Below are 26756 nucleotides of genomic sequence, written 5' to 3' on the forward strand. Positions count from 1 at the left end.
TTGAGTGTCTCCAAAAGTGCACCATGCCCTTCTTGTCTGCAATCTCATCTACACTGTCGAATTAACACGGTTCGATACCACTTTAATTAGCTCAATGTTATAGAATCCTAGGAGCTGCAACTCTGCAAGGCCTCGGGCCTCCTTTGCCAAAGAGTGCAAACTCCAACTCCTGGTATCGCATAGCACTGGGAACGAACCAGCATTCAAGGCAGATGCCCGTTTTGTTGCAAGGGATTGAATGGAACACAATGGGTTTCTTGGCGCAGGAGAGAAAGGCAACTGGGCATTTTTCCAGCTCTGAGAGCGCATCCATCATGGCAGGTTTCCCGCATTAATAATCTTGGCAGAACGAGGGAAAGCAAGGCACATTAGGGCCAGTACTTAAATGTCTCCCTCCGAGAAGGAGGAGCACGCAAAACGGTTCGGCATTTGCAGGCAGCCAGGGAGGGGAAGGTGCTGCCAGGGGCTGATATTCATTTTGGAAGGATGGCAAGAGAGCAGCAGGAAAAGGTCAGCGTGGTTGAGGAGCAGGGTTCAAATCCTGCACTCAGCCACTGAAGGAGCAAGTCACACAGCCTCAAGGGAAGGCAATGCTGCTCTGAAATAAGGCATGCTGCTGGGCACCACTTTAACAATGGGTGGGATCTTATTAGTTGCAGTTTCACTAGGATTCGAGAATTGTAACTTGTGAATTCCAAGCTGCACTCTATTGGTGTGCCCTTCTGTGCATGTTGTTGTATGTATTATAACATGCATTGTGTGTTGATTGCTCTGTTTTAATCCTGTTATTTATTTATTTATTTATTTATTTATAGCACTAGCCGTCCCCTGCCCCGCCTTGCTGTGGCCCAGTCTGGTGATCTGGAAAATAAAGTAATAAGAAAGTGTTGGTTTCTAATCTATGTAATGTCTCGATGCTTGTGGGTAAACAGTATTTCTTGCTGTTTCTTTGTCAGTGTTGATGTGGTTTGCCTACTCTGGAATATGCAACGTATCATTGTCCTTCTTTAGGGATCCCTTTCAAATCTATGATACTATATCTTTCTGTGTGTGAATCATATCTATCTATCTATATCTATGGCTGGAAGGCTCTTTGTCAGGAGGGCTTTAATTACGCTTTCTCACCCTCGTGAAAGGAGTTGGATGGCCTTAAGTACTTTCTGTTGGTCATGTGGGTTCTGTGTGGAAAGTTTGCCCCAATTCTATTGTTTGTGGGGTTCAGCATACTCTTTGACTGTAGGTGAACTATAAATTTCACTAACTACAACTCCCAAATGTCAAGGTCTGTTTTCCCCAAATTCCATCTGTGTCCATATTTGGGCATATGGAATATTCATGCCAAGTTTGGTCCAGATCCATCATTGTTTGAATCCACAGTGCTCTCCGGATGTAGGTAAACTACAACTTCCAAACTCAAGGTCAATGCCCACTAAGCCCTTCTAGTGTTTTCTGTTGGTCATGGGAGTCTTGTGTGCCAAGTTTGGTTCAACTCCATCGTTGGTGGAGTTCAGCATGCTCTTTTATTTTAGGTGAACTATAAATCCCAGCAATTACAACTCCCAAATGACAAACTAATTTTTTTTTTTAGTGAAGGACATACATTGGGTTGTTAGGTGTATGCTGTCCAAATTTGGTGTCAATTCCCCTGGTTTTTGAGTTCTGTTAATCCCACAAACAAGCATTACATTTTTATTTATATAGATTTATATTCCACCCTTCTCACCCCGAAGGGGACTCAGGGTGGAGCACAGCATGTATATGGCAAACATTCATAAACATTTTTTTAAAAATTGTCTCGATATTAAAATACACTGTTTAAAACAGTGTCTTGATCATCTATGTCTAATCTAATTGGCCTGGTAAGGTTTCCTATCACTGCTTTATTGTACTGTTGTATCTCGAGCCACAAGGAGAGGCAGGAAATATTATCATCATCATGTGGATTATAAAAATATTTTGCATCATCATCATGTGGATAATAAAACAATAATAATAATGTGAGCTATTGTATTATTATCATGAACATGTGAAGAATAATATTGTATTATTCAAATAATAATAATAATAATAATAATAATAATAATAATAATAATCCCTTTGGCTTTTGCTTTCCCCCAAACTCTTGGGGTAAGTAGATATAGCAGGATTGAAAAGAAACAACTGGAAAAGCTGACACGATATGAAGCTTTAAAGATCAAACTGCAAAGACTCTGGCACACTGGGTGCAGTGCCTAAACACCTTGGCCTGCACTTAAACACAATTGGCACTGACAAAATTACCATCTGTCAGCTGCAAAAAGCCACCCTACTCTGATCTGCACACATTACTCACCGATACATCACACAGTCCTAGACATTTGAGAAGTGTCCAACATGTGATCCAGTACAACAGCCAGTATAGTGATCTTGTTTGCTGTGTAGTGTGCACGCATCCTGTTGTGTTTCAAATAATAATAATGATAATAATAATAATTTATTACCCACATTATGATGATAATGATAATAATATGTATTTTATTACCTATATGATTATATCTGTATTACCACATAATAATAATAATAATAATAATAATAATAATAATAATGTATTATCATGATCACGTGGGTAATAAAAATACTTATCATTATCATCATTTGTGTAATAAATTATTAGTATTACCCACATGATCATGATAATACATTATTATTATTATTATTATGTATTATCATGATCATGAGAGTAATAAAAATACTTATCATCATCATTTGTGTAATAAATTATTATTATTATTATTATTATTAATATTATTATGATAATATTAATTACTATCATAATAGTAATAAGTAATAAAAGTTATTATTATTATTGAGTAATTATTGAGTAATAAAAGTTATTATTATTATTGTCATCAAGTGGGTAATACAATTATATTTGTTGTTGTTGTGGATGTTGTTGTTGTTGTTATTCCCTGTCATCCTCCCCCAAGATTCCATAAAAAGAGTTTGACTCCACTTTAACTGCCATGGCTCAATGTGATGGGATCCTGGAAGTTGTAATTCCAAGAGGGACATTTTTTTGTCAGCTCTCTATTTGGGGGAGGGTTGGACTAGATGGACTTTGTGGATCCCTTCCACCTCTATGTTCCCACAACATTCAGATATCCAAACTTTTGTAGTCTGGGAGGTTGGGCAGTCTACTCACCCCAAAAGTTTGGGGTAAAAGCAGAAGCCAAAGGGATTTGTGCATGTGTGTGTTGTGTGTGTGTGTGTGTATATACATCTCTCTCTCTCTCTCTGACCTCGGGTGCAATGTAGTCCGGAGTGCCGCAGAAGGTCTTGGTGGTGACCCCGTCCCAGATGTTCTCCTTGCACATGCCAAAGTCGGCGATCTTGATGTGCCCTTCGGAGTCCAGCATCACGTTGTCCAACTTCAGGTCGCTGCAGGGTTTAAAACACAGAGAGAAGGAGAAGAATATCGTATAAATAGCCATCTATGGCAACTAGCAATTGATACATTTTTAAATGTGTCCTGAGTTCAAATTTCACCAGAAGGTCAGTTAGGCAGATCAGGACCTTTCTGGCAAAGGAATGCAGTCTGACCCCATGCTGTAGAATCATGGGATTTGTAGTGTTCCAAAGCTGACCCTTCTCTTCGTGCATTTGCACTGTAGAATGAATGCAGTTTGATCCCAATCTATCCACAACTCAATGCAATGGGATCCTGGGATTTGTAGTTTACCAAGATCTTGAGTTTCTTCTGGGTGCATCTATACTGAATCTCCTTTGGGAGATATAAAGTGGTTTATAAATAGCAGCAGCAGCAGCAACAGCAACAACAACAACAACAGCCATAGCTTAATGAGATGGGATCCTGGGATTTGTAGTTTAACAAGGTGCATCGACACTGTAGATGCACTCTGGGTGCATCGACACTGTAGAATGAATGCAGTTTGGCACTGCTGTAACTCCTATGGGATCCTGGGAGTTGCAGCTTTACAAGGCCTTTTCGGTCCAGGTTTACCTCTGCAAACTACAACTCTCAGGATCCCATAGCATTGAGCCATGGCAGTTAAAGTGGAGCCAAACTGCCCTGATTCTACAATACAGAGGCATCTTGGACTTGCATAGGCCTGAGTCCAGGCTGTTTGGGAGATTTTAGGTGGAGGGAAATCATCCTAAAATGTTCCCAAATACAGTTGTTTTTTGCCAACTAAATATCTGCATCAGTTAGTGATTCGGATTCTGTTTCCTTTGGACTAATTCTGGGTTTTTGCAATGGCTGCTTGAAAGACTCACCGTGAAGACAGATAACAAATCTATCTGCTTGATGTGGGATGTTGGCACTGACATCCCCGAGCCTTTGAAAAAAACCACCACATTACTTTCCGTGTTTTATTTACTTGTTGTTTACTTATTTACTTATTTTATGTTGATGCTGCCTGGAGCGGTGGAAAGGAGCCACTTACCGATAAATTATTCCTTTGCTGTGCAAGAAGAACAACCCAATGGCAATCTCTGCGGCGTAGAACCTGGAATTAAAAGATTTGGGGGAAAGGAGAAAGTAGGCTGATCGAGGAATTCATTACAGCGAGGCACTCCAGGGTCTGATTATAAGGGAAAGGAACCCAAAGGGAGGAAAAACGAGGGCTGCCAAGCCATGTTCCCCATGCCTCCTTCCCTGGGGGTCCCTTAGGAGAGATCGGGAAGGGCAGGGGAAGCACTTACACGGCATGGGGCTCCTTGAACCGCCCAACCTGCTGGATCTGGTACATAAGGTCCCCGCCGTTCACATACTCCATCACAAAATACAAGCGATCCTAAAGGAGGGAATGACAGAAGAGAGAGACACAAAGAATTGCAACATTGCAAGGAGATAGTTGTGCAGGTCTGGTTTTGAATGGAAATAACACAACAACAACAACAACAACAACAACAACAACAACAACTTTATTTTTCACCTGCCCCTCCTCATGGCTCAAGGCAGATGACAGAGTAATTAAAATACACAAACATTGTAAAAATACTACAAGTATCATCAACATCATCATCACTATCTTATATTCCTGGCTGCCTTGTGCTTTCATCCCTTCTTTCTCTTTTTTTCCTACTCTTCTCTCACCCCTTTTCCTCTTTCTTTCTTTCTCTATCCCATTCTTCCTTCCTTCTCCTTTTCCTTTATTTCCCTTCTTCTCTTTCCTTCCTCCCCCTTTTTTTTTCTCCTCCCTCCCACCCATCCTTCTTCTTTCCTTCCTTTCTCTTTTTCACCTCTTTCCTTCCTCCCTCATCTCCCTCCCTTTTTAATTGCCCCTCTCCCTTCCTTCATTTTCATTCCTTCCCTCCTTTTTCTTTCTTTGCTCTCTCCCTTCTTTCTCCTTTCCTTTCTCCTTCTTTCTTTTCTCTCCCTCATTTTTCCCTCCCTCCCCATCTTCTTTCCTTTATTTCCCTTTTCTCTTCTCTTTCCTTCCTCCACCCCTTTTTCTTTCTTCTCCCTCCAACCCATCCTTCTTCTTTCCTTCCTTTCTCCTTTTTGCCTCTTTTCTTCCTGCCTCCTCTCCCTCCCTTTTTATTTCCCCCTCTCCCTTCCTTTTTATTCCTTCACTCCTTTTCTTTCTTTCTTTCCTCTCTCCCTTCTTTCTCCTTTCATTTCTCCTTCTTTCTTTTCTTTCCCTCATTTTCCCTCCTCCCCTCCCCGTCTTCTTTCCTTTATTTCCCTTCTCCTCCTGACAATGATATCCTGCTTTTATCTCTTTGATTGAGACTCAAAACAGTTCACAACATTAAAAAATGCTACAAAAGTCTAAGCATTACTTAATGTGATGGAAATGCCACTGCGTTGCTTGATGTTGACTTCAATACAAATAAACATAAGAATAATAATTCCAGGTACGTTTTGCTGTAATAAAACTGCAGCTGAGCACAAACAGTTGTGGATTAAACTATCCAAAATGACGGGGAATTGTCCTTTATTTTCAAATATACATTGTTCTCCAAGATTTGGAGTAGCATCTTTAAGAGGGACAGATCCGATTCTACATGGGTTTTTGCAGACAACAGGTTAATTTTTGCATGGGCTTTTGTGCATTTTGATTGTAAAGTCTGGCGCCATCCGTTTCAACAGAACGGTGAGTCCGCGACAGGCTTTAACGCAGGCCCTAAAAGAGATCTCCAGGGTCCTCTCTCCTTCCCATTGTTAAGATTATCCCTAGGATGCAGAAATTCCATGCAGATGGAGCCAAACTCCCCATGAAAGTTAGGGCAATTGCGTCACCTCTTATATTTGTGTTTCCTGTGTGGAAGGGGACCCGAAGGAGACACTTAATCCGCTCTCCTTCATTGGGGTCACGGAGCGAAGCTGAACACACCTGGGCCTCCAGTTAATTCTCTCTCTCTCTCTCCTCTTTGAGATGGGAGATTTTCCTTGCCCGCTGCAAAATGGAAAATCGCAGGCAGCGCTTCTCCAAGCCGAGCATGCGTCAATACCCTCTGCTGCACATTTTTACGATTATTGCGTCCTCCGTGCGATTAGTGCTAAGTCACAGGACAGCTAATCCTCTGCCAACACACTTCACAAGATAGGAAGGAGGTTCCATTGAGCACAAATGCATGCCCCTTGGGACCCCAATGGCTGCTCCATTTGCAAGAGGGCCTCAGTTGCATTCATTCGGAGCGAGGAATTCAAAAATAATGCAACCTGGCCCTTTAAAAGAGCTCTACCACAGTGCAAGATCTCCATGTTTTGCAAAGGAGACACCCAAGGAACCTGGCACTGATATTTCAGGGGTCTGCAAGGAGCTTCCATGTCAGTGGGGCGGTAGATCCGCTGCGGGTTTTAGTCCAAACATTATCACTGCTATCCAAGAAAGATAATCTGGCAAAAAAGGCACTTATGTCAAAGTATCCTTGTGCTACAACTCCCAAAGGTCCTCCATATTGGATAGGAGCAGATGGGATTTGTAGTACAACAACATACGAGTTTTGTTTTGATTTGTGTGCAATTTTCAGCTAGTGGGTGAGAAAACAATATGATGCAAAACTATGAGAGTCTGTGGAACTCTCTGCCAAGGGATGCCCTTATGTTGGCCTGTAAAAGCTTTCAACAGAGGAGGCCTCTTCTGGTCCTTTCTCCCCTTAAATATCTATAGTTCCCAAGCAGCCCATATCCTTTATGCATCTTTCTCTGTGGAGCTGAATTGTAAAGGACAAACACCCAGGATCGCTTTTTTGAAGCCAGGTTTCATTGCCCCATTGACCTAAATGCTTTTGCTGAGAGGCAGATTGTGTACCTTCGATAGTGGTGATAATTTTGGAATAAAACCCAGAGCAGATTCACCATTCCATTGATATAGCAGTCCCCGACAAACCATCTCAATACCTGGGGTCCAATGTCTACTACAAGGCATGGGGTTTATTCTATAGAGACACTAAGGCCAATGCTTTAGGTCCCTATATTGGGCCAGAAGGGGCCTCACCATGGTCTGAAAGCAGGAGTGGAGCTGGGTCAGGAAGGGGGGCTTGCCGGCCAGCGCCAGGACCCGCTTCTCCACCATGGTGCACTCCACGTCATCGTCCTGGATGACCACGTCCTTCTTGAGGATCTTCACAGCATAGAGCTCGTCTGTGCCTTTCCTCTCTGAGAGCATCACCTACAGGAAGAGGGAAAACAGAGGCCCAACAGGTGAGAAGGCTGCAGGTGCCACTTAGAGTGCCTTGAGCCATTCAGGCTTAAAGGGCTCCAGGTTGAACAAAGCCAAAACTAAGCCACCATTGCACTCAACATCAAGCTTATGCTTCCTAAGGTGCATAATGGCACCAGTAGTGAAATCCGGCCTGGAGTTGAATGCCTCTCGGCCTCATTTTTGGATGTAAAAATGCTTTTTATGCTGCTCGTTTGGCACATGAATTAAAGTGTGGCTATCCTGCTTAGGTTAGACCTCACCTAGAATAGCAAACCTGTGTCTAGTTCTGGGCAAAACAATGCAAGACAGAGATGGACAAGATGCAAGGTGGCCAGAGAAGGGCCACCAAAATGGTCAAACATTTGGAAACTGTGGATTGCTTTGAGAAGCAGTTTACGGAGCTTGATATATTTAGCTTGGAGAAGAGAACGTTAAGAGAAGACACACGAGCCTTGTTTTAACATCTGGAAAAAAAACCCTTGAGGAACAGGCTCAAGAAGCTAGGCCTCAATGGAACAACGGATTCAAATGGCAGGAAAAGAGATTCCACCAAAGCAGTCTCGGAGTCTGTTGGCATCTCCTTCTCTGGAGGTTTTGAAAAAAGAGGCTGGATGGACATCTATCGGGAGGGATCGGGTAGTGTTTTCCTGCCTGTCAGAGGGGGTTGGACTGGATGGCTTTTGAGAGTCCATTCCAACTATAAGAATCTAGGATTCTATGAATCTTCAAGATGGAAACATTCAAGATGAAATGGATGGTGAAGCATTCTCTGTTTAAGGAGGTCCTTAAAACCGAGGCAGGATGGTCATCTGTTGGGAGGGTGTGGATTGTGTATTTCTGCCTGGTATGATGGGGTTGAACTGGATGGCCTTTGGGGGTCCCAATTCTGTGGTTCCATGAAATGGCCCATGAAAGCTCAGAATATGGAGCTGCAATTTGGGGAAATGTTCTTGGGTTCCATTCAACTGCACATATCTGAGCAAACATGGTGCTCCGTTATTGTGCTCCCACTGCTCCTTTCTTACAGGGATAACTCCCCTCTGAAGATGGGGATGGGTTTCTTGACTCTGCTGCGGATGGGTTTCTTGACTCCGCTGAGCTGGAGCCAGCCTAGTTAATCAAGGCACGCCAACGCCGCCGCCTTGCCAATTAAGACGCTCCACGGCTTCAATCATCGGGGTGGGGGTGGGGGTGTGTTAATCCTGAAATAAACACGGTGGCCCCCACCTCTGGCTGACTCGCTTTGCACTCCAAAAACCAACATATTCGAAAAGTCAACTTGTTCCCCTTATGTTCTCTCTCTCTTTTTATATTTATTTTATCATAATTCAATAGATTTGTTATACATCAGATGCCTTTGACAGCAGATGCATAATATTCATCACACTCTACCAGACATTAACTTTTGGCATCTACGGATATTTTTATGCTTATACATATTTTCTATTCATCACCACTGTGTTCCCCTCCCCTTGTGTTCTCACATGGGTTAGAGCCAGGGAGCTCTTGGGAGGGAAAGCACCAATTTATACCTCAATTTCCGACTCAAATCCTGCCCGCAGCAGCCCTTTTCCGTTCTGCCAGGCAAAAGGCACAGCTGCACAAAACAACTTGCAGTCCACCCACTCCGGCTTTGGCTTTGTAAACAGGGCAACAAAAGGGCCAATGGAGACCTTGTTGCTTTTGCAGTCTTTGGACAGATCAGAATCTCAATCATCTGGGAATGTTTACAGTTGTTGAAGCAAAAAGTGTCTCCAAATTGACCAGTTTTTATTTCTTTCTATTTATCTTTCTATATGTATGAAGCTAGGGAACATTTCCGGGTGTAGAAGCAAAAGGTGCCTCCAGATCGTCCTTCTTTCTTTCATTCCTTCCTTTCTCTATCCCTCCCATACTACCTTTCCTTCTTTCTCCCACTCACTCTAAAACTATAGCTATAGCTAAGATTTTCAAAGACCAGGAAATATTTCCAAGTGTCAAAACAAAAGGTGTCTCCAAATCTTCCTTTTTCTGTCTTTCTGTCTGTCTTTCTTTCTTTCTTCCTCCTTCCCTACCTCTCTGTGTGCATATAAATCTATACTGAAGCTTTCCAAAGACCGGGAAATGTTTTCAGGTGTTGAAACAAAATGAGTCTCCAAATCTTTCTCTTTCTATCTTTCTATCTTTCTTTCTCTCTCCCCCTCCCTCCGTCTGTGTATAGAAATCTTACTGAGGCTTTCCAAAGAACAGGAAATGTTTTCAGGTGTTGAAGCAAAAGGTGCCTCCAGATCTCCTTCCTTCCTTCCTTCCTTCCTTCCTTCCTTCCTTCCTACCTTCCTTCCTTCCTTCCTCTATCCCTCCCTCCCATTCTTCCTTTTCTTTCCTTCTTTCTCTCACTCTAAAACTATAGCTATGATTTTCAAAGACCAGGAAAAGTTTCCAGGTGTCAAAACAAAAGGTTTCTCCAAATCTTCCTTCCTTTTTCTTTCCATCTTTCTTTCTTTCTTTCTTTCTTTCTTTCTTTCTTTCTTTCTCTCTCCCTCTCTCCCCCCTCTCTCAGTGTATATAAATCTATATTGAAGCTTACCAAAGACCAAGAAAAATGTTCAAGTGTTGAAGCAAAAGTTGTCTATATTGAAGCTTTCTAAAGATGAGGAAATGTTTTCAGGTGTTGAAGCAAAAGATGTCTCCAAATCTCTCTCTTTCAATCTTTCTCCCTCCCTCCCTCCCTCCCTCTTTACCTCCCTCCCTCTTTCCCTCCTTCCCTCTCTCTTTCAGTGTATCTAAATCTATACTGAAGCTTTCCAAAGATCAGAAAAAGTTTTCAGGTATTGAAGCTAAAAGTCTGTCTGTCTGTCTATCTGTCTATCTATCAAAGCAAAACTGATAAATTTGGGGGCACCTTTTGCTGCAATGCCTGGAAGCATTTCTGGATCTAAGACGCTTGGCCCAGTGTCTTGCTGAGGAGTGGTTCAGGATGGCAGCCAGGACAAAGCGAGTCACGTTTGGCAAGGAAGCCATCCATCCCCCTCTATTCTGTTTGCCCCTCAACAGGCATCCATGGTTCTGAGATCCACTCTTTTCCTCAGCCCATGCGAGATCCCAGGAACGAGGAGTGGAAAGCAAATTTTCTTGGCTTCCACATATGCCATGCAAGTTTTCCTTTTGCACCCTGGAGATTTGTTTCGAGGAAGCGCACACTTTGATTTGCAAATTTGTGTCACTGGCTGGTAAACTATGCATAGAACAATGTGCCTCTTTTAAAATGCAAATGGAAAAAAGAGGCACGTAATTGGAAAAACAGATGCAACAACATGTTGGAAAGTGGGGTTGTTTGTTATTGCTGTGTGCCTTTGTGTCAATTTGGAATTAGAGGGGCCTGAAGACAAATGCCAGGGATTGCTTTTCGCCAGGTGAGGCCCCAGGGGTTTTGGCTTTGGCTTCCAGGACTAAAATATTCTTGCAGGTGGAAGGAAACCTGCCAGAACCTGGCAGCAGAACCTGGCACCATTCAGGTTCTCTACTGAAGTCTGTTCCAAATTATGCTGTTTTTGGAAATAAAATATGGGATCCACAGAGATGGGTGGTCACTTCCATGCCAACGAGGCAGTAAATCTGAATTTTAAAGCAGTTCTCCTTGGCACTGAACTTATTTTTGAGGGTCTTCATCTTAGAAAAAGTCAAATTAAAACCTAGAATGGATTCAACATCCCCTCCATATGGAGCCTGAAAACGACCCAGAATATTGTCCAAGAATGGTCTCTAGGAGTGCATCTAGACTGTGGAATGAATGTGGTTTGACACCAGTTTAACTGCCATGGCTCATGGGAGTTGTAATTTTACAAGATTCCTTAAGAGTGCTGGAGCTTCACCAAGCCACTGCATGGAGTCATGGGAATTAGTGGTGCCAAACTGAGTTAATTCTACAGTTTAGATGTACCCTATGTTTCCAGATCCACTTGAGAACTGTTTGCTCATCATTAGTCATATCTGTTGAGTCTCTAGTTTCAAAACCCTCCCTTCTTGGACTGTGTTCACAGCTCCTTTTTGTAGTCCAGGTATTAAAAGTGTCCATGGGTGTGTCTACATAATAGAATCAACAGAGTTTGCCACTACTTTAACCACCATGGTTCAATGCTATGGAATCCTGGGAGTTTACCATCCTTTGGCAGAGAAGGCAAAAGACCTTGCAAAACTTCAACTCCCAGGGTTCCATAGTACTGAACCATGGCTGTTAAAAGTGATGTCAAATCGCATTAATTCAACAATATAGATTCACTCCGTGCCTGAAAATGATTGGGAAATGTGTTTCTTGACGGTTGGACAAGAAAGATTCTGCACTGATGAGATAGGTTCACTTCAGAGTCAATGGAAGTCATACCAAAAATGCACATACAGATTTTTTGCAAGGATTTCTACATAGGAAACACAAATTTGCTTTCAGTGCAAAATATTGCTTTCAGTGTCAAAAACTACATGCATTGAATATGTTTAAGATTTCAAAAAGTCTTTTCTCTATAGTGCGAGAAAAATTGCTAAAATTATGCGCTGCTTTTTTTGGAAAGAAAACCACTGAGCCATTGTATCCAAAGGCAAACATATACAAAGGCAACGGCAACACTTTTAGGTGAGTGTAAATAGTCTCTTTCGTTTGCCTTTCCGAAGCTGCCTTTGCCCAGGACCATCAGGAAGCTGAAGTCAGAGAGCTTTATGCGGTCGTGGGCGCCATTGTTGTTGTCGAATTTGGAGATGGCGTTCGGGGTCCGCTCCTCCGAGGCCTTTGCTCCGGGGCCAAACCTGGCTCTCTAAAATAAAAAGGGGAGATTGTAGAAAAGTGCAAGTCACCGCTTTATATCCATGCACGTTCCATTTTATTCTCCAAATAACCAATAGGCAATTTAGAAAGGGAAAAATGGGCATGCAAGGACATAAAGTTATCTGGTTCCCCCAGACTTCAAAAGTGGCCCTTTGGATTCTGCACTTTTTCTATTTGGGTTGGATTTTCAATGCTCTTTCCAATGGCAAAAGAATTGCAAAACCACCTCCTGCTTGTGCGGGTCTTAATTTATTGGAGTGCAATTTGTCCGACAGCAGGCATTGCAAAGGCAGATAGCGATCTCACATAATTTATGCCTTTTAATTTCTGGGGGTCGCCACATTGTCAGAGCCAGCGCTGTGCTCAGCCTGGCATGAAATTCCATTAAGAGGAAAAAATAAGAAGAGGCCGATTGCTCAGCCATGCAGCTGCATCTGCAAAGCAGAAAGGTGGGTTGTCCCCAAAGCCTTCAGTCTTTCATATAAAAATGGCCCAATCACCTGCTTGGACCACCTGGACACCCATCTTGACACCCACCGGATGAAGAAGAACCTCAAATATACAGGACCTCATGTTTCTGTCTCACAGGAAATCCCTTCAGTGTGCGTTCTGATGAACCATATCCATGGAAGAACATACTCTATGTGCATAAAGGATCCATCTTCACATAGATATCCACCCACCCTGACCAGAATTCTTGACCAATGGAGAAGAACCTCAATTGGATAGGACCTCACAACTTGACCTCCCAACGGAGGAGAACTTTGTGGCCTAAAGAGGTCCTTCTCCAGATAGAAACCCATTCTCACGATTGGTCCACTTTAGCCAATGGAAAGCGTGCCATTTGGAGAGATGGTGGTTCTGGCGGAGTACATACATGGGAAAGCATTCACCATGTGCAGGAAAGCTCCATCTTCACATAGATACCCACCCAGTTTGATCAGGGTTCTTGACCCAATGGAAAGAACCTTAACTGGGCAGGATTTCATGACTTTGCCTCCTAATGGAGAAGAGCTTTGTGTGCTCAGAAGGTCCTTTTCCAGATGGACACCAATCTTTACGTAATGGTTCACCTTAGCCACTGGATGTAGGACCACCATCTGGGCTCACCCTTTCGAGAGATGACCATCATGGAGAAGAACCTTAAATGAAAAGGAATCTATAACTTGAACTCCTAATGGAGGAGGGCTTTGTGTATCCACTGATCTCCTTTGATTACTAGATGGAAAATCATCTGGGTTCATCCTTTCGAGAGATGACCATCTTGTGTTGGCCATCAAGGAGACTTGGTGAGCCTCATACATTTCCACTGGACCCTTCTCATGTCTGGATACTGGATATCAGGAGGCAACCCATGCTGGTTCTCAACTCCCTCCCCTTATTACTAGTTATGAGGACCCCCATGTTGGCCATGGAAAGGATAATCCTTTGGCTCACCTCAAACTTCTGTCGGAGCTCTTCGTTGCCTTCTTCGCCTTCTGGAGGGACAGGGACATTGAAGTACTCGCCTTCTTCCTGGCTCAAGAGCTTAAACCTGGAGCCAAGGGGGAGAAGTCAAGGGGCACAAGGGGATCTTAGTCAGACAATACACTTTAAAGAGATGATGACAGGAGTCAATCAGCGGGCACACTTTGTACCACATCAAGATGCCCCTCGCTTCTCTGAACAGAGCCCAAGTTGTCAATGGATCTGAACCAAACATGGCACACATGTTCAACATGATGTACAGAAAATACTGGAGGGGTTTGATGGGGAATTGACCTAGGATGATGGGAGTTGTTGTAGACTCGGAGAGCACCGTGAACCCAACTAACAATGGACCTGGACCAAACTTAGCAAACATGCCCACCATAATCAACATGAAAGTTGAAAGCCACCCTGAGTCCCCTTTGCGGTGAGAAGGATGGGATATAAACACTGTAAATAAATAAATAAATAATCAACATTAAATACTGGTGGGATTTGGAAGGAACTGACCAAGAATTATGAGTGTTGTAGTTCACCATGTTCAGAGAGCACTGATGATAGATCCAGACCAAACATGTCACACATAGTCAACATTACCAACAGAAAATACTGAAGGGGTTTGGTAGGTAACTGACCCAGGATGATGGGAGTTGCCATTTACCCACATCCAGAGAGCACTGTGAGCCCAACTGACAATGGATCTAGGCCAAACTTGGCAGACATGCTCAATATAATCAATATTGAATGCTAGTGGGATTTGGGTGTGTGTGTGACCCAGGATGATGGGAGTTGGAGTTCACCCACATTCAGAGAGTGCTGATGACAGATCCAGACCAAAATGGCAGACATACTCAACATGACCAACAGAAAAAACTGGAGGGGTTTGATGGGGAAGGGACTGACCCAGAATGATGAGAATTGTAGTTCACCCGCAAAGAGCCCTGTGATTCCCACAGGAGATGGATCTGAACTAAACTTGGCCCACATATTCCTCATGACCAACTTTAAATATTGTTCAGGTTTAGGGGGAGATAAGTGACGCAGGATGGTGGGAGCTGTAGTACACCCACATTGGAAGAGCCATGTGAATTTGGCAGAACCAAAATAAAACAACAAATAATCCCAGTCGTTTATATGAAACTGCCATTGGGAGGAAAGGCAGCGGTGCCTTTAGCCTCAGGCGAAAGCTCCAGTTCTGTCAATGGGAGCTGCTGATCCATGGCAGGGATATGATGATGGCAAAGGAACAAATGAAGCCTCAATTTGCATAATTTGGGATGGAAACAGGGAGGGGGGTCACTTTCTAGCTTCCTCTGCCTCCCAATGCAGTCCAATCTGTTTGCTCTGCTTTTGCTCTCTGGAGATGAAAGTGCCTTCCCTCCTCCCCAAAGAGTGTGCTTCAGCCCAATGCTCTGACAAGGAAAATTACTTAGATCTCCACTTAACTGAGTTCTTTATTTTTTATAAAAAACATGCACTGAGGAACTGTTTACCATATTTTACACGCTGCTTAATGGGCTCTAATGTCCCCAGCAAAGCAGAGAAGGAAGGCAGCTCTCGTTTCCATTTGGGGAGGAAAGGGGACGGTTTGGTCCTTCATTTCGATAGGGTTTTCCATTACCAATGGAAACATATAACTTTTGCATTGGAGCAGTCCTTGGGTGCATCTGCACTGCAGAACAAAGTCAGTTTGATTCCACTTTGACAACCCTGGCTCAACGCTAGGGATGTTGGGAGTTTACAAGGCCTTGGGACTCCTCTAACTATCATGATGCAATGGTATGAGGAGTTATATTTTTTACAAGGTCTTGAGTCTTCTACCAAACTACTACTCCCAAGATTCTGCAGCATTGAGCTTTGGCAGTTAAGTGAGGTCAAACTGCATCCGGTCTACAGCGTAGATGCACCCAATAGAACTGTCTTTCTTTAAACCTCATCTGCCATCTTTGTTTGGGATCGCAACCACAGTCTGCACAAGCTTGTAGTCCTCATTAAGGACCGAGATAGGCAGATGAGTGAGTTCTGGCAGTGATAAGCCCTTCCTCATTGGCCACTCTGTCATTCTGTTTTCTACTCTGATCCATACTTATTTCTATACAAAGTATCTGAGTATATAGCAAGCCCCAGTCCTCCATTTGTGTTCTCCTCTGTGAGCCTGGAGAGAGGCAAGATGTCTGATGTTAATTAGTTAATTATATAATTAGTCCTGGTTTTATCTTTTTATGTAGTTAAGAAGTTTTTGGAGTAATGTCTTTTCTAACTTTATACATCACAATCCTCTCTGCCTCCCTTACCAACCGTCCACTCTGGTCTTTTGCAGCTCTGAAATCCCAAAGGAGAGAGACCCCATGAAGTCATTCCTGCTGGTCAGATCCCAGTCCCAGATCTCCACCGACAAACGACGGTCCTTGTCCGACTCTTTCAGCTGGCTGCAGGAAGAAAGGAAAGGGATAATGGAGAAAAGAGGTTGTTGAGCAGCGGCATTGTTGGTTTTTATAGCATGAGCAGCGTGAAAACCTCCCTGCACTTCACTTGGGCATTTGATCCATCAATGGCTCCAGAAGGAAGGAAGCGAGGCACTTTTGCGACTGATGCCCCATGGCTTGGCAGCCTTGTTGTCACTGTTTGAAACTCATAGCTTTGATCAACAGAAACTGCAAAACATTCATTCGCAGCTTTGGAAGGAGAAAGAGAGAGATGAAACCACAGCTAAAAGACAAAGAACCTCAACCTGCTACTTACTTTGATCCATTTAGTGCTTCTGCACAGTGAACGGATAGCAAATGATACACCTATACATTGCACAAATGCATCAATCCTCCAAAGAAAGAGAAATGGTGGAAATCATATCCAACACTTTCCAGCTGTGAAAAGGGATTTCTGAAGAGTTGGCAGTGCCAAAAGAGTAGTAGTAGTAGTAGTAGTAGTAGTAGTTGTTGTTGTTATGGAGCTGTCTTCATAGACGTGTCAGCAGCATATGATACTGTAAATCATCACCTCCTCCTGAGAAATATGTATAATATCACAAAGGACTACCACCTCACCTGCTTCATAGGAAATGTGCTACAAAACAGGAGCTTTTTTGTTGAGTTCTAGGGTCAGAGAAGTAGATGGTGAAAACAGAAGAACAGCCTGCCTCTGGGAAGAATACTTGCTCCATCAATGTTTAACATTTACACAAATGACCAACCACTGGCAGAAGAGACAGAGAGTTTCATTTATGCTGACAATTATACCATCACTGCTCAAGCAGGGAGCTTTGAAATGGTTGAACAGAAGCTCTCCAAAGCTTACTGCCTATTACAGGAAAAACCAGCTGATTACTAATCCTGGGTTATAAATCTCTGCTAACTGTGACCAACACTCTACAGTGTTGGTTAAATCGGATCTAATTGCTTGCCTTTTAGGCAGTCCATCTCATTGTGCAGCTGAAGGAGTACATAAGAAGAGGAATTCCCATGACTACCTAGCACGGCTGTTTTGTGTGTTTACTTTTCCTCAGGCAACATGAATTGTGTTTTTCTTGCCTGGTGGAAGGAGATTGGACTGGGAGTCCCTTTCAACTATAGGAATCATCTATCAAGACCTGGAGTTTCCATCCTTACCTTTAGATGAAAGATCCAGAGTGGAAGCTATGGAGGTGCCCTCAACCCAATATTGTCAGATAGGAGGGAAAGGAAGCAAGGCAAGAGCCCTGTCCATACTCACAACTTAAAGGTCTCGTTCCACTCAGGGTTCAAGGAGCATTTGATGGTCTTGGTCTTCTGCTTGCTCTCACTCTTGGGGTCTGGGATGAGCTTGAGCTTGACGTAGGGGTCCGACAAGCCGTTGGGGTCCATGGGGACAAGGTTTCTCGCATCTCGTACTGGAAAAAGAGAGAGAAATATGCAAATCCCTTCCCTTGTTTGCAGGTTGAAATCCCAACAGAGATACCTTTTTATATACTAAATGGCCCTTGGAGGTCCCTTTCAACCTTATTTATTTATTTATTTATTTACAGTATTTACATTCTTCCCTTCTCAACTTGCAGGGGACTCAGACAAGCATCCCGAGCTCTGAGGATTACCTGGGAAGGAATCCCACTGGAGCATTGCAGCGCACCCAAATACCTGGGAGTCACTTTGGACAGTGCTCTGACCTACAAGATGCACTGCCTGAACATCAAACAAAAAGTGGGCGCTAGAAACAACATCATACGAAAGCTGACTGGCACAACCTGGGGATCACAACCAGACACAGTGAAGACATCTGCCCTTGCGCTATGCTACTCTGCTGCTGAGTATGCATGCCCAGTGTGGAACACATCTCATCACACTAAAACAGTGGATGTGGCTCTTAATGAGACATGCCGCATTATCATGGGGTGTCTGCGACCCACACCACTGGAGAAATTACACTGCTTAGCCGGTATCGCACCACCTGACATCCGCCGGGAAGTAGCAGCCAATAGTGAAAGGACCAAGGCAGAGACATCTCCAGCTCATCCCCTGTTTGGGTATCAGCCAGCACGTCAACGACTTAAATCAAGACATAGTTTTCTTAGAACTACAGAGACACTCGCTGGAACACCCCAGCAAGCGAGAGTCCAAAAGTGGCAGGCCCAAACCCAGCACCTCAATTCATGGGTGATACCAGATGAGAGACTCCCCCCTGGGCACTCAGAAGACTGGGCGACTTGGAAGGCGCTGAACAGATTGCGCTCTGGCACCACGAGATGCAGAGTCAGTCTTAAGAAATGGGGCTACAGGGTGGGGTCCTCGGCATGCGAGTGCGGAGAAGAACAAACCACTGACCACCTGCTGCAATGCACCCTGAGCCCTGCCACATGCACGATGGAGGACCTTCTTGCGGCAACCTCAGAGGCACTCCAAGTGGCCAGATACTGGTCAAAGGACATTTAACCAAGTGCCAAGTTTGCAAAATCTGTGTGGTTTTTTTTCTTTTTCTTTTTCTTTTTAATCTCTGTGTTTGTTTTGCTCTGTTAGAATTGTAATACAATGGTTGCTGATGACACGATAAATAAATAGGGGACTCAGGGTGGATCACAATGCACATATACATGGCAAACATTCAATGCCACAGACACACAACATATATAATCATACACACAGAGGCTATGTAACTTTCTAGCTTCATGAGGGTATGTTTTTTGAATTCTGGCCACCAGGGGAGCGGTCGCTTCACCATCCACTTGTGACACCGATGGAGTACTTCCTCCTTCTTTTGCATGGTGCTGGAAAGTTTTATGGCATTGTAAATTACTTAAATTAGCTTCCCCACAAAAGCTGTACCTAAATTTCCTACTTGACAGATGCAACTGTCTTTAAGGCTGCAAAGGTCGACAGCAAGGTAGACAAATGGCTGGAAGCTTACTCTGACCCAGGCTGGCTTATGTACCAGCAGGAACACATGCCCTTCTCCCAAAGGAGATTCCATGATTGAGGATTTTTTAAAATAGTGAATTTTTTAAAATAGTGAATACAATTGTTTTATAGGTGGTATATGTTTTAATGTGCATTTAATTTCAATTTTAATTTTTAACTTAAGTGTATTCTAATTGTTCGTTGTCCAAAGCCATTGAACAGCTGCCATATGTAAAGCTGCCTTGAGTCCCCTTCGGGGTAGATAAAGGTGGGATATAAATAGAGTAAACAAACAAATAAATAAAGTATTCCAGAATGAAAAGAACTGGTTTAAAACAGGATCCCTATTTCCTTTTTTAACCCCCATTTAACAAGCAATTTTGGGAGGTTTTAATGCATCTGGGAGACATCTCTGCAACCCTTTCTCCCATCATAAAGTAATTAATAGCAACACAAACCAAATATGATGGAATTAGTATGGATTGATCAATAGAGCTGAAGTTGCTGTTTGCATCGATAGAGAAAGGGTTACATAGGGGGGGTTTAACTTTGAATAAGTTTTAATTGATTTTAACGGCAAATTTAAATACTGTATATATAATTCTTTATATATATTTCTGTATATATAATTTTAATGGTTGCATATTTGTATATTTGAAATTGTATGCTAATGCTTCCATGTTAAGCTGCTTTGAGTCTCCTTATGTAGCAATAAGGCAGGGTATAAATAGATATAATACAAACTGCTATGATTCCCACCTATGAGGAGCCACCAAAGGCATTGCAGGTTATAGCCAGCACCGTGACCATGTACAAGAGCCTTGCCAGTGTCCTCCACAAGCACCATACTGCCCACCACCCAAGTGAAAACTTTCATGCAGGGACAATGTCATCCTAGATTGGATGTATTTCCTCCACCACAAACATCTCAGTCTTTCTGACTCTCAATTGGTGTGGAATTTGCATGCTACTGCCGACTGCCTCTTCCATAATCCTTTCCTACTCTAATCTATGGCACACAGCAAACAGAAGAATTGATCAGCAATTGAACATACTGAAGAGGTTTGGGGGCCTGACTCAACATGATGGAAGTTGTAGTTCACCCTGCATCAAGATAGAGCACTGTGACCCCCACCAACAATGGACCTGGTCCATAGTTGGCATACTGAATCCTCATGGACAATGAAAAATACTGGAGAGGTTTGGGGGGAATTGACTTTGATTTATAGGAGTTGTAGTTCACCTACATCCAGAGAACAGGTCCAGGTCTAAACAATGATGGATCTGGACCAAACGTGGCATGCATCCCCAATATGCCCAAATATGGAATACTGATGGGTTTTAAGGGGAATTGCCCTTGACATTTGGATGTTGTAGTTACTGGGATTTAAAGTTCACCTGCAATCAAAGACCACTTTGAATCTCACCAAAGATGGATCTTGGCACACAGAACCCCCATGACCAACTTGGCACACAGAACCCCCATGACCAACAAAAAATAATGGAGGGCTTTGGGGGGAATTCACCTTGATTTGCAACCAGAGAGTACCGTGATCTCAAACGACTATGCAGACATGCCTGATATGCCCAAATTTGAATACTGGAAAGGGTTGGGAGGGATTGACCTTGGTTTTGGGAGTTGTAGTTCACCTACACCCAGAGAAACTGTGAACCCCACCAATGATGGACTTCAATCAAACTTGGCACACAGAACCCTGTGACTAACTGAACATACTGAAGGAATTTGGGGGGGGGGGGGGTTGACCTTCATTTCTGGAAGTTGTAGTTCACTTACATCCAGAGACACTGTGGCAATCACCATGACAGATATGGACCAAACTTGGCACACAGAACCCCCATGATCAATGGAACCTACTGGAGGGGTTTGAGGGGACTGACTCATCATCGTGGGAGCTGTAGTTTATCCTGCACTCAGAGAACACACCCTACCAATTATGCATCTAGAGCACACTTGCCCAACATGACAAACTTTAAGTATTGATGGAGTTTGAGGGAGTTAACCTGGCATAATGTGAGTTGTAGCTCACCCACAACTTTATGCATTTTGTAAAATATGAACAAAATGACTTTTTCAAATAACCTGGGCAACACCGGGTACCCAAGCTAGTAATAACAATAACTAGAGAATATAGAATGAATGCAGTCTGCCATGGATTAATAGGGTAGAATCCTGGGAGTTGTAGTTTGGGGAGCACCGCAACTCTCAGGCTTTGTAAAACTATGACTCCCAGGATCCCATACGATTAAGGCAGGGGCAGGAAAAGTGGCATCAAACTCGATCAATTTGCAGTGTAGATGCAACCACAGATTGCATGAAAAGCAGCGCCCCTTAGTGACCAATCTGTGTAAGGGACTTCACAGTGCCAATGATGCCAATGACGGAGTCTGCTTTTTAGGTGCCAGTTTGCAGGTGTGGCATTTGCAATTGACGTTGTTTCTTTGCTTTGCAACAAAAGACGCAAACCAGGCAAAGGCTGGCAAACCTGCAAACATTGAAGCCAAGATGCTTTTTTATTTCCCTTTGGAAGAGATCTTTTTTTGGATGCTGTATTGCCAAAATTTCTGACAAGGACTGGATCTCAGACCAAACACCTGCAAAAAAAACAAAAAAAACAATGGAAAAGCCCCATATCCTCATAGGCACACAGCTCCATCTATGGGCCATGGGTAGCATTGCAGGACAATGCACTCCAATGCAAACAGTGAGCTTTCAAGGTCACTTCTGTTTAAAGGAGGAGCAAAGGGGGCCTAGGATACTAAAATCTAAATATATAATATAGTATAATATAATAATATAGTTTTAGATTTAGATTTTAAGATTTTAGTATCCTAAGCTCCCTCTCCCCACCTCCCTTTAAACAGAAGTGACCTTGAAAGCCCACTGTTTCTTCATTGGAGCACATTGCCCTGCAATGCCACCCTTGGCCCATAGAAGGAGCTGTGTGCCTTTGAGGATATGGGGCTGTTCGATTGTTTATTTTTTGAATGTATATTTGTATGGCATCGAATTGTTGCTTATATATATATGAGCCGCTCTGAGTCCCTTTGGGGTGAGAAGGGCAGGGTATAAATATGGCGCGCATGTATGTATGTATGTATGTATATGTATATGTATATATATACACACACACACAATAAAAGAACAATCAATCAGACTTCCAAAAAAAGCCCATCTTTCCAGCATCTTGATTTATCTAGTTCCATAATGAACGTAGGTGTTATGAACACTTCAAATGTAATTAATTAATTGTATAAAATCATTTGCAGTTAGAAAGAGGGAAAAAAGGAAAGCTTCCAACAAGATATATTTGCTGAGCAAGTTTACATTTTAATTAATTTAAATAATTAATAATAATTATTATTCTAATAATAATAATAATTAACAATTAATTAAAAAACTTAATTCCAATTAAAAGGAGGAACAGAAGGAATGTGGCCAAAGCTATTTCATTTTCATGGGGGTCCTATGCAAGTGGGAAGGGATGGCTATACATCCCTATAATTGAGAAGGGGTGGTATGTAAATGATTTCCCCGAATGTTCCTCTGTTATACGAGCAGGCAATAAATATCGTCATTGCTGTTGTTACCTATGACGGTGAGGACGTTGTTCTCGATGTCAGCCTTGATGTGTATCCGGCCCCGACGCTCGGTGTGGTCTGTCCCACAGAGGCTGGGGACATTCATCACGCAGCGCTTGTGCACATTCATCATGCAGGCTGGAAAAAGAAAGGAAGGGGCCATAAGGGAAGCACCTTTGCACCGGATTAACATGCACCTGGATCTGTGAAACCAATAGAGCATCTGGAGCAACCTTTGGGGCCTTTCCAACACGGGCCAGACCTCAATTCACCTCCTGGCTCATGCACCAAGAAACAGGTTGCAAAGTGCCTCCACATTTTTCCAAACTTGTCACATTTGTTCAATCAATCAATGATTTATTACGGTCTTTGACCAGCACAATACAGAATGGGGCATCGGTGCCCAAGGAAAGGAATTGCAGTTCCCAAATAGATCAGGTACAAAAGCAGATTAAAAACATGTTATAAAAGAGACAAATTAAAAAAGATAAAACAGACTAAACTTACAGTTTAAAGTGCATGTATGAATCTAAAATAGGGGGTGGCTAATAACAAATATCAGACAACTGGGAACCTCCAAAAGAGATGAGAGGGGAGCATTTACAGCATTTCAGTTATTACAAATCATTCTAACTATATTCCCGGCAGGAAGTTGCCTGGTGGAGTCGGTCATCTGCCGTCTAATGTTAATTGCTGCTGCACAGAACTTGGCAACACTGTAGATTGTTGCAGAGCAAGAGTCCAAGAGTAACAGGAGGGTGTAATATCTTTGAGTGTGCCCTGGATGTTTTAAAAGCCAAGGAGTGATGAAATTAGCTCTAATGTCTCTATAGAACACACATTGGAGGAGCACATGTTCAGTTGTTTCGATGTAGCCAGACTCACACGGGCATAGTCTCTTCTGGGCAGGGGTCTTCCGGTACCTCCCCTCCAGTACTGCCGATGGAAGGGCATGGCATCTTGCCAAAGTGAAAGCTCTTCGGTGTTTAGGCACCTCCAGGTTAGCTAAGTAAGCCATGGGAGCAATGAGATATCTGCTATCTTCGCTAATGGTGAATGCTGGAGAGCAGGCTAAGTCTGATTGTCGCTCTATATCCAGGATCCGTTGTCTAATAAGATCCTTGGCTTGGTCCCATCCCATACCTATCAGTCGTCCTTGAGAGAAGCCTAGAGTTGCAATTTTGATTGCCACTGCCTTATTCCATGTAGACTGAAATTCATCTCTCAGAGTTAATGGGGCAAGGCCACATGTTGTGAAAGACAGATGCAGCCAATAATTGAGGGTGGCTGTCCACACTCTCGCCTCCACTCTCACAAGGCCTGTCTCTAATCGCAGGGTGGCGTTTGAGACACATCTGGGGACCTGCATCGCCGATCTTAGAAATTTTGATTGTACTTGCTCCAGAGGGGCATAGTTTGTGAAGGGACCAAGTTGGGCTCCATACATCATTTGTGCTATGGATTTTGCCTCAAAGAGCTTAAGTGGAGCTGGTAAGTAGTGGCCTCCTCCCGTTTTGAGGAACTTTAGGATAGCATATGAGCTCTTTTGTGCTGCCTCTGCTACGTAATCCACATGTACTTCCTTGTTTCCAGTGCAGTGATAGAATACTCCCAGGTATTTAAAGCTGGAAACCTGTTCAATATTGTGTCCATCTAGTCTCCAGGTATGATGCTTGGGTCATTTCGCAAACACCATAATTTTGGTTTTTTTATAATTAAGATGAAGCTGTTCTTCATTACAATATTTTGTTAAGGCTCTCAAGGCTCTTTTCAGGCCTACTTGAGTTCTGGATAGTATCACTGCATCGTCTGCATAAAGCAGGGTAGACACGTGTCTTCCTGCCAGTTTTGGAGGGTAGTAGTCCAAGTTGTAAAGGTGCTCCACCATGGAGTTGATATAAAAGTTAAATAGAAGTGGTGCCAAAGTACATCCCTGCTTGACACCTTTCTCAGTTTCAACGGCCCTAGTGAGATGACCTTGAGGGGTTCATCTTATTTTCAATATGGTCCCTTCATGTAGTATGCGAATTAATTGCAATAGTCTATCTATTGAGGTGGACCCAAGTTTTTCCCATAATTTGATACAAGAGATAGAGTCAAAAGCTTCTCTAAAGTCTATGAATGCATCATAGAGGGAAGATGTTCTCTAGGAGGTATATTTTTCTATAAGATGCTGTAAAACTATGCACTGGTCAATGGTGGACCGACCTTCCCTGAAGCTGGCTTGCTCCTCCGCAAGTATTTTTTTTGTTCCATCCAGTCCAACAATTTCCAATACAGATGCCGTGTGTATATTTTACTAATGGTATTAAGGAGGCTAATGGGCCTGTAGTTTGCTGGATCGTCTTGCCTGCCTTTTCTTTTGTATATTGGTACAATAATTGCCAACCCCCAATCCTTAGGAATTTAGCCATATTTATCAATACAGGTAAACAAAGATGCTAGGATAGGGGCCCAGAAATCCAAATTGTTCTTAATGACCTCGGGTGGGATCGCATCCTCTCCTGGTGCCTTTCCCGCTTTTAGTTGGGCTAGTTGGGGAGATATGGGAAAGGGAGACCTTTAATTTGGCCTAGGGATCATGTAACAACATTAGTAATTCCAAACCGGTATCCTGATGTGGTAAATTGGTGTAACCAGGATGGCGGTCCCTCCGGGTTGAAGGTGGTGCTGTTGAACGCCAGGTCTGTCAATGGGAAAACAACTTTCATCCAGGATTTAATCCTGGATGAACGGGCAGATCTGGCGTGTATCACAGAGACCTGGCTGGACGAAGCTGGAGGCGTGAATTTGACCCAGCTTTGCCTGCCAGGTTTCTCTGTGCAGCACCAGCCGAGATCCGGAGGGCGGGGAGGCAGGGTTGCAGTGGTCTATAGAGATTCCATCCTTCTGGCTAGGGGCCCCATCTCGCAGTCAACAAATTTTGAATGCGTCCACCTGAGAGTGGGTGACCGGGACAGAATAGGGATTCTGTTAGTGTACCGTCCACCTCGCTGCACTACAGTCTCCCTGCCTGAGCTAGCGGGGGTGGTCTCGGACCTGGCATTGGAGTCCTATCAGCTGCTTGTGCTGGGGGACTTCAATGTCCATGCCGAGACCGCCCTGTCGGGAGCGGCTCAGGACTTCATGTCTGCCATGGCAACCATGGGGCTGTCCCAACGGGTATCTGGCCCCACTCACAGTGCAGGACACACCTTGGATTTGGTTTTCTGTCAGGGATGGGAGGAAGGTGGCGGTGTTGAGGAGTTGTCCATCTCTCCGTTGCCATGGACTGACCACCACCTGGTCAGATTTAGACTTACTGCACCCCCCAACCTCTGCAGAGGTGGAGGACCCATTAGGCTGGTCCGCCCTAGGAGTCTTATGGATCCTGATGGATTCCTGACGGCTCTTGGGGAGTTTCCCGCCATCTCGGTAGGTGATCCTGTTGATGCCCTGGTCGCTCTCTGGAATGGGGAGATGGCTAGGGCAATAAACACGATCGCTCCTGAACGTCCCCTCTCAAGTAGCTGAGCTAAACCTGCCCCTTGGTTTACTGAGGAGCTGGCAGCGATGAAGCGAAGGAAGAGGGAACTAGAGAGCGTGTGGCGAACACACTTTGTGTCCTTTTTAAGGGCATATGCCGCAGCAATAAAAGCCGCAAAGAAGACCTTCTTTGCGGCTACTATTGCGTCTGCAAAGAACCGTCTGGCTGAACTGTTCCGAGTTGTCAGAGGCCTGTTGAAACCCACCACTCAGGATGGGAGCCCTGGTGACTTGGCAGCTCGCTGTGAAGCCTTTGCTCAGTTCTTTGCGGACAAAGTTGCTTTGATCCGCTCTGGTCTGGATACCATATTAACGGCAGTCTCTGAGGATGTAGCATGAGCATCTGCTTGT

The 26756-nt window shown here is 43.6% G+C and overlaps 1 protein-coding gene across 3 annotated transcripts in view; it reads right to left on the bottom strand.

The window, feature by feature from the left end:
- The window catches only part of LOC137095279 (protein kinase C beta type-like), a 174399-nt gene that overhangs the window by 40658 nt on the left and 106985 nt on the right, over nucleotides 1–26756 (bottom strand). For all 3 annotated transcript variants that reach the window (XM_067461727.1, XM_067461726.1, XM_067461728.1), the window contains exons 5-13: nucleotides 22890–23018; nucleotides 17626–17782; nucleotides 16212–16346; nucleotides 13888–13984; nucleotides 12290–12439; nucleotides 7449–7622; nucleotides 4705–4796; nucleotides 4446–4508; nucleotides 3279–3417 (exon numbers count right to left, since the gene is read on the bottom strand). In XM_067461727.1, the coding sequence (XP_067317828.1) occupies nucleotides 3279–3417; nucleotides 4446–4508; nucleotides 4705–4796; nucleotides 7449–7622; nucleotides 12290–12439; nucleotides 13888–13984; nucleotides 16212–16346; nucleotides 17626–17782; nucleotides 22890–23018 (1136 nt within the window). The remainder of the gene's footprint in view (nucleotides 1–3278; nucleotides 3418–4445; nucleotides 4509–4704; nucleotides 4797–7448; nucleotides 7623–12289; nucleotides 12440–13887; nucleotides 13985–16211; nucleotides 16347–17625; nucleotides 17783–22889; nucleotides 23019–26756) is intronic.

The sequence above is a fragment of the Anolis sagrei genome, chromosome Y (assembly GCF_037176765.1).
Source record: "Anolis sagrei isolate rAnoSag1 chromosome Y, rAnoSag1.mat, whole genome shotgun sequence".
NCBI lineage: Eukaryota > Metazoa > Chordata > Lepidosauria > Squamata > Dactyloidae > Anolis > Anolis sagrei.